Source organism: Solanum stenotomum, chromosome 12 (genome assembly GCF_019186545.1).
Source record: "Solanum stenotomum isolate F172 chromosome 12, ASM1918654v1, whole genome shotgun sequence".
Classification (NCBI taxonomy): Eukaryota; Viridiplantae; Streptophyta; class Magnoliopsida; order Solanales; family Solanaceae; genus Solanum; species Solanum stenotomum.
The window spans coordinates 8,061,659-8,069,585 of record NC_064293.1 but is presented as its reverse complement, the minus strand read 5'-3'; the positions used below and the strand labels follow the sequence as shown (position 1 = coordinate 8,069,585).

At 37.7% G+C, this 7,927-nt stretch overlaps 1 protein-coding gene across 1 annotated transcript in view; it reads left to right on the top strand.

Moving 5' to 3' along the window:
* Positions 1-7,266, top strand: part of LOC125846919 (G-type lectin S-receptor-like serine/threonine-protein kinase At4g27290) — a 14,808-nt gene extending 7,542 nt beyond the window's left edge. The window contains exons 4-8 of the mRNA XM_049526612.1: positions 4,787-4,870; positions 5,928-6,054; positions 6,200-6,437; positions 6,517-6,667; positions 6,748-7,266. Coding sequence (XP_049382569.1) covers positions 4,787-4,870; positions 5,928-6,054; positions 6,200-6,437; positions 6,517-6,667; positions 6,748-7,056 — 909 coding nt within the window. The 3' untranslated portion in view covers positions 7,057-7,266. The remainder of the gene's footprint in view (positions 1-4,786; positions 4,871-5,927; positions 6,055-6,199; positions 6,438-6,516; positions 6,668-6,747) is intronic.
* The last annotated feature ends 661 nt before the right edge of the window (positions 7,267-7,927 follow it).

Here is a 7,927-nt window from a genome sequence, read left to right as displayed (position 1 = left end):
GTGGCACCTGAAAATCAACCAACGACGAGTCCTCCAACTTTTACCGGAGAGAATGATCACATTTGGATCATCATGAAGGCTTATCTAAAGGCTTTTAACTTATGGGAAGTTGTTGAGCTTGGAGAACCTGTTGTCCAGCCATTGAAAATTAAGAAGTATAATGAGTTGGTGACTAGATCTCCAAGAGGTCTCACCTGCATACATTCAAGTCTTATGGACGCAATGTTTGCGAGGATTATGGCTTGTGAAACAGCCAAAGAGGCCTGGGATCAGTTAAAGCAGGAGTTTGAACAGAGTAAAATCTATTAGAGTCTTAACTTTGAAGAGAGTTGTATTCTTCCAAGCTGATGGAGATTGTAAACCAAATAAGAATACTTGGTGAAAACTTTCCAGATCAGAAAGTTGTAGAAAAGATCTCAGTCAGCCTTCCAGACAAATTGGAATAGAAAATTGCAGCTATTGAAGAGTCTTGTGACTTGACTACTCTTACAATGGCTGAACTGATCTCCGAATTGCAAGTCCAAGAGCTGCGGGTAACTATGAGAAGTGAAAGGATAGTAGAAGATGCCTTTCAAGCAAGGCAAAAATTCAAGCATCAAAAAGAAGGGAGAAAAGTCTGGTTGGATAAATCAGGAGAGGTAAAATCTGGTGGAAACCAAGATGATTCATCGAGAAAAGGAAAACTTCCACCTTGTGGTATTTGTAAGAAGACAAACCACTTAGAGAATAATTGTTGGCAGAAGTCAAAGAGGACTCCAATTCAATGTAGATACTGGAAGAAGTATTGGCACATTGTGAGGCATTGCACGCAAAAAGCAAAATCAAAGTTGTACGTCTTCACAACAAGTGAATTTCGCGGATGATCATCAAGTTGAAAAATCAGAGGAAGAGGTTTTCATTGCCTCGCACACATCACATGTTGATCAATGTAACTGGCATGTTCATAGTGCGTGCACAAGGCACATGGTGATTGATGAAATCTGTTTGTTACATTGGACAGATCTGATAGAAGTAAAGTGAAGCTTGGAAATGGTGCATTGGTGCAAGCTCACGGTAGAGGGTCAGAAAAATTTCCTACTGACGAAGGCATGAAAATTATTAATGATGTTCCTTATGTGCCAAATTTGACTCAAAACCTGTTGAGTGTTGCTCAGATGCTTCATAAAAAATATTCTCTTAATTAAAAGGACAAACAATGTGTTACTTATGATCCTAAAGGATGTGACAATTCCTTTCAGATTTCATGCTATTCTGTTGATAATTGCTCTTTCAATGTTGAATTAAATGATACTTGGATTTGGCACAAAAGGTTCGGTCATTACAATCTTAGCTCACTAGTGTATATGCAATCAAAGGGTATGGTGCTAGATGTACCCAATAGACGATCCTTTCATAAAGGAAGTCTTTGGAGGGCTAAGGAAAAGCTAGAGTTGGTTCATACAAATTTATGTGGACCAATGAGGACGGCTTCTTTGAGTGGAAACAAGTATTTTATTCTCTTTGTGGATGATCTAACTCGAATGACATGGGTCTACTTTCTTAGTAGCAAATCTCAAGTGTTTTCCGTTTTCAAAGAATTCAAGGTTATGGTAGAAAGGGAGAGTGATTGCTGGTTGAAGTATATCAGATCAGATAATGGAACTGAACATACTTTGTATCAGTCAGCAAGTATTGTAAAGATTTGGGCATCCAACAATAATTCACTATTAGCTACACTCCAGAACAGAACGGGGTTTCTGAGCGGTAGAACAGAACAATAATGGAGATGGCAAGATGAATGTTGGTAGACACGAAGGTGCCTAAATATTCTTGGGCCAAAGCAGTCAATACCTGTCTATTTGCCAAATAGATTACCAACTATAGCAGTCCAATGCATGACGCCATTTGAAACATGGAAAGGTATAAAGTCGTCTACAAGACACTTGAAGGTATTTGGTTTGGTATTCTATGCACGTGTGATGCTAAAAGAGGCATATTAGATAGCAAGGCAGAACTTTATGTTATGTTATGCTATAGCACAGTTGCAAAAGGATACAAAGTGTATAATGTAAGTAGCAAGAAAGTGTTTGTCAGTAGAATCTTGTAGTGAATGAGTCTAGCCACTATGATTTGGATAGAGATATTATTGCCAAGGTACGAGTACTTCAGTTGCAACTCCAAATCCGCAAAAGGTGATGCTTCCTCTAGTCCTATTGCTGGAACAAAAACAATTCAAAAGTTGAATTGACTACAGGCTCTCCTGTTTTGAAGACCAAATCACTAGCTGAAGTTTATGAGCAATGCGATTTTGCTCTTGTTGAATCATCCTCATTTGAAGAAGAAGCAAATCACAAAGTCTGGATTTCAGCAATGGAGGAGGAACTTTCCATGATTAATAAAAATGATAGTTGGGAGTTGGTGTATAGGCCAGAACAAAAGAATGTTATTGGTGTCAAAGGGTCTATAGAACAATGTTCAATCCAGCTGGCTCCATCTTCAAGCATAAAGCTAGACATGTAGTTAAAGGCTATTCTCAGCAACCTGGAATGGACTTTGGAGATACGTTTTCTCCAGTTGCGCAGCATGAGCCAGTAAGATATCTTGTCACTCTTGCAGCACAATACAAGTGGAAAATCTTCCATTTGGATGTCAAATCTGCATTTCTCCACGGATTGCTTGAAGAAGACATTTATATTGAAACTAAAGGTTTTACAGTTGCAGGTAAAAAAGACAAGGTGTATAAGCTTAGAAAAGCTCTCCATGGTCTTAAACAAGCTCCAAGAACTTGGTATAGTAGGCTGGATATTCATTTTCTGTCTCAAGGCTTCTACAGAAGCCTAAATGAGCCTACTCTGTACTTCAAAAGACAAGCTGATGGGATGTTGATTATGATATCAGTGTATGTCGACGATTTGATGATCACAGGTGAAAATCTTCTTGCAGTTCAAGAAGTTAAAAATTGAAATGCTAAAAACTTTTTTTGAGATGCCCAATCCAGGAGAAATTAAGTTTCTCCTGGGAATGGAGATTTCTCAATCTTTTGAAGGCATTTTCTTGTCCCAAAAGAGGGATGCCTTGAATTTGTTAAAAAGGTTCAAGCTTGTTGCAGCTCCATTTGTTGTGAATGAAAAATTAATGAAGGATGATGGCGAAGAGAGGGCAGTTAACCAGTTGTGCATATTGCTCCTTGGTAAGGTCCATATTTGGATTTCCAACCTTCTTAGTAGGTGCCATATCAACAGGAGCACCATGTACACCTGTAACAGTTTTTTTTCCTTTGTTGTTAAACTTTGAGTTTTCTTGTACCTGGAATTCTGGTCAGAGTTCTGTGAATAAGAATTTTGAGAGTGATTAGATTAGATGGATGTGCAAGATAGGCATGTAATTTGTAACACTTGTCCTTGGTATGTCCTGGAAGTTTGCAGTACTCACAAAAGGGTAGACCTGCTAGGAGCATAGTTGGTTCTAAAATTGTTTAAAAATGATCTTTTTTTAAAAAATTGTTATTCCCTGGTATTTGCATTGAGAGAGAGGTCTGTGCCATAAGGAGCAGAATCAGTCTTCTATCCTGCTCAGCCTTGTGTAAGGTCTCCTTAGCACCGCACGTGCATGCACAACTACACACTAGTTTTTAGCAGTTAAGAGTGTATAATTACTCCCACAGTTTCTTCACTTTGGTATAATATCCAGTGCTGTCAAGTACACCTTGAGTCAAATCATTTTGGAAGTCATGACAGATGGACCTGCTTTGAGTTCGCTTCCTGTTTGGCTTGACTTTTCCTTCTTATTATGTCCTTTTGAATCAGGTACAGCTTTGTACCATTAGTTTGAACATATCGGTCCTCCAGTACCTTCCAAAGTTCAGCGGCATCACGAGCATACTTGACACTATCAGCAATGTTTTTGTCAAGAGAATTCAGAATCAATGAGGTCAGACTGTCGTCGCATCAGTCTCATTGTCTGGAACTTGCAGAGGTCTGCTCTGGGCGCTTAAATTCACCATTGATAAAGCCTAATTTATTCTTAACCGAAAGACATCACCCTGCTCTCCTTCTCCAGGATCTGTAGTCAATGCCACTGAAAGAAACTGAGACTCGCATCGCACCTCGCACCTAGATTATCTGATGGGTGCATGTAAATGGGACTAGTAGAATCGATACTGGAATCATTGTCCTTGTCCGTAACAGACATTGAAGAAAACTAATTGGTGAAATCAAAGCTATATTTGAAGATTTGAGAAGACAAATCGAAAAATGGCAAACACGAGAATCGCGCTTCGAGAAACAGAACATAGCTGAATAGTTTGGGATTATAATTGAGGAAGAAGAATTCACTGAAGATTGAGCAACATACTGTGCTCTAATACCATGATAAGATCCACAGCCATGGAAACTCAATGGAAGCTAAAACCATATCTGCTACTCTGATATTAGCTATTCGAGTCAAATCATAGGATTGAAAGCCGATTGCTACTTTCTTGCCTTGGGCATCGCATTCTGGATAACGCAATAAAAGTCTCTCTACAAATATATTTCTCAATACTTTAGAAGTAAGCAAGCAAAGACAAGTAGTAGTTAAGCGAGAGTGATTGCAATGATGAATAATTGTAATTACAAATATATATATCTGAATACTAACTGCCTAGAAAACAATTTATGGGCCTTTAAAAAGAAAACACAAGTCTGGTAAGAAACTTATCTGTCATTTTCATATTTTAACTAAACAACAATGTCAAGCTCTAGTTTATTATTTGTCAGTCAAATATTCTGGAGAAGCTCATTCAACTAAATTGTCTTTGAAAACCTAGGGTGTACTCAAAGATGGACAAGAAATTGCAGTAAAGAGACTTTCAAGATACTCAGCACAGGGAACGGATGAGTTCAAGAATGAGGTTATCTTCNACTAAATTTAGCACTTGCATCCCTCGAATTCTTTCATCTCCTTCATACTCAGTCTTGAGATAATCTCATACCTCTTTTGCTGACTTCAGGGACATAATACGAGTAAAGATGGTGGATGAAATTGTTGTATACAAGCATGCCTTTGCCTTTGATTTCATGGTTTTCCTTTCCTTGTGATTTTTAATCTGCGAGATTGTGGGATTGTTTGGTAAGGGAACAATCTCGTAATCATCTTCTACAACTTCCCAGAGATCCAAAGCTTCTAGATATGTCTACATTCTGACTGCCCAGATCTGATAACTTTCTCCATTAAAAGCTGGTGGTGCCATTGAAGAAAAACTTGCTTCTCCGTCCATGGAATTCACTAAAACAGATTAATGAACACACACAAGTCCCTCAAGAATAAAAAGCTCTTATACCAATTGTAGTTAATTAACGTGGAAACCCAGAAAAAGAACAAAGGTACTGTCTTCAGTCTGGCTTGCTTTAGAAGTAAGCAAGCAAAGACAAGTAGCAGTTAAGCGAGAGTGCTTGCGGTGATGAATAATCTGACTTTGTTGTAATGGCGATTTGCCGAGAAGAGAGACAGACATTTGGTGGAATGCTTAACTGAATCAATTTTCTGAATATCCAAAGCATATATATACACAAAGTATGAATAAAATATCTAACCTATCTTTACTGACTTAAAATTGACAGCTAAGCTAGAGGCTAATTCTAACTAACTGATATTTAACAGATTAACTACCACTGACAATAATTGTAATTACAAATATATGTATCAATAGTAACTGCCTGGAAAACAATTTCCGGGCCTTTAAAAGGAAAACACAAGTTTCGGTAAGAAAATTTATATGTCATTTTCCTATTTTAACTAAGCAACTATGTCAAGCTCTAGTTTATTATTTGTCAGTCAAATATTCTGGAGAAGCTCATTCAACTAAATTGTCTTTGAAAACCTAGGGTGTACTCAAAAATGGACAAGAAATTGCAGTAAAGAGAAATTCAAGATACTCAGCACAGGGAACGGATGAGTTCAAGAATGAGGTTATCTTCATTGCTAAACTCCAACATCGGAATCTTGTGAAGCTTCTTGGTTGTTGTATACAAGCAGAAGAAAAAATGTTGGTTTATGAGTACATGCCTAACAATAGCTTGGATTGGTTCCTTTTTGTTTGGTTATCACTTCTCTCAACTCTTAACGCACTTGGATTTCATGAATCATCTCTTGAAATAGTTCAATCATCAGACGGATTTGGTATCTGTTCTTTGATTTGGATATTTGAAATGATCCTATTATAAGCTCTGGATTTTTGCAGATACAGATAGGAGGTCACAGCTTGATTGGCCTAAGTGCTTCCATATTATTAATGGAATTGCTCGCGGACTTCTCTATCTACATCAAGACTCAAGATTGCGGATAATCCACAGAGATCTTAAACCTAGCAATGTTTTGCTAGATACTGATATGAACCCAAAGATATCTGATTTTGGCATGGCAAGAAGTTTCGGAGGAAATGAGACTGGAGCCATGACAAAAAGAGTTGTTGGGACATAGTAATAATCTTCAAACCAATGAACTATTTGCAGTATACTAAAAAGCTACTTACTTTGTTTATTTGACATTATCCTACAGTGGCTACATGTCTCCGGAGTATGCAGGAGAAGGAAAATTTTCAGTGAAATCAGATGTATTTAGCTTTGGAGTTCTTGTTCTAGAGATTTTAAGCAGGAAGAGAAATAGAGGGTTCTTCCATCCAGACCATAACCATAATCTTCTAGGACATGTAAGAGCACTTCTTGTCTATCTTATATGTTAAGTAATATAAAACTTATAGCATCTAACTGCATAATATCAAATATTCAGGTCTGGATCCTCTTCAAAGAAAGCAGGGTTATGGAAGTAATAGATGCACAACTAAGGCGGTCATGCAATCAGTCTGAAGTTCAAAGACCAGCCCATGTAAGTCTATTATGTGTGCAGCAGTGTCCAGAAGATAGGCCGAGTATGGCGTCAGTTGTGCTCATGTTGGGTAGTGATGTTGCACTACCCTTGCCTAAAGAGCCAGGCTTTTTCAATGGAAGAAGCCAATCCACTGAAGCAGACACTTCATCTAGCAAGCACGGCGAAACTTCTGTCAATGAATTAAGCATCACACAACTGGATGCCAGATAGGAGATAAAGTTTAAGATCATTGTTATTTCCTGTAGAAGCTACATTGACTTAATTGTTCCTGTCATCTAGCTGAATAATTATTGGTTGTTCGACATGACTAGTTGACACTAAATTTGCTGCATAACGATAAGTTCTTGCTGAGTTAAAGACATGGGGAAGTTAGTGTTTTGATGGCTTAAAATAAGAGGAATCTTATCCAATTATGCATCATGAAGGCAGGGGCGGCTCAACAGATCTCGTGGCCTAAGGCAAAATCATATTAAGAGGCCCNAGCAATGTACTCTTGTGTTCCGCTTGGCACAAAGTTAAAGAAAATTGGTCAAACAATAAAAATCTGTATATTTTCCTTCAATGTTCTCTCATAGACTTGTCTGAAATATGAAATCTATGCATCAAATTGTTCTAATCCTTGGCCTTCTAATATTAGTACCTAATCGAAAAAGAAAGATTATCTTGTAATTTGTACAAAATGTTGTGGCTTAGTGGTCAATGAAGAGAGTTGATAACCATGAGGTCTTAAGTTCAAATATCAGCAAAAGCACTTTGATTTCTTTGCATCTATCTATATCTTAGTGGATAGAGTTACCGCTACCATAGAATAGGCGATTCCTTCCCATTTGCATAAACTTGATGGAAAAGTTATCTGATACTTATATTGATGTGAAATCATAGGTACTTGGAAAATAGTTGAGGTGCGTGTACACTGGCCCGACACCACCATTATAGAAAACCTGGCTTCCAAGTTCTCTGTTTCTAGAACAACAATTGGGCCCCGTGCATTGCACACATGTGTTGCAAGTATGTCCATGCAAATTTATATAGATCCGTTTGAATGATTAAAATTTTATGAAAACATTACAAATAAATCTTT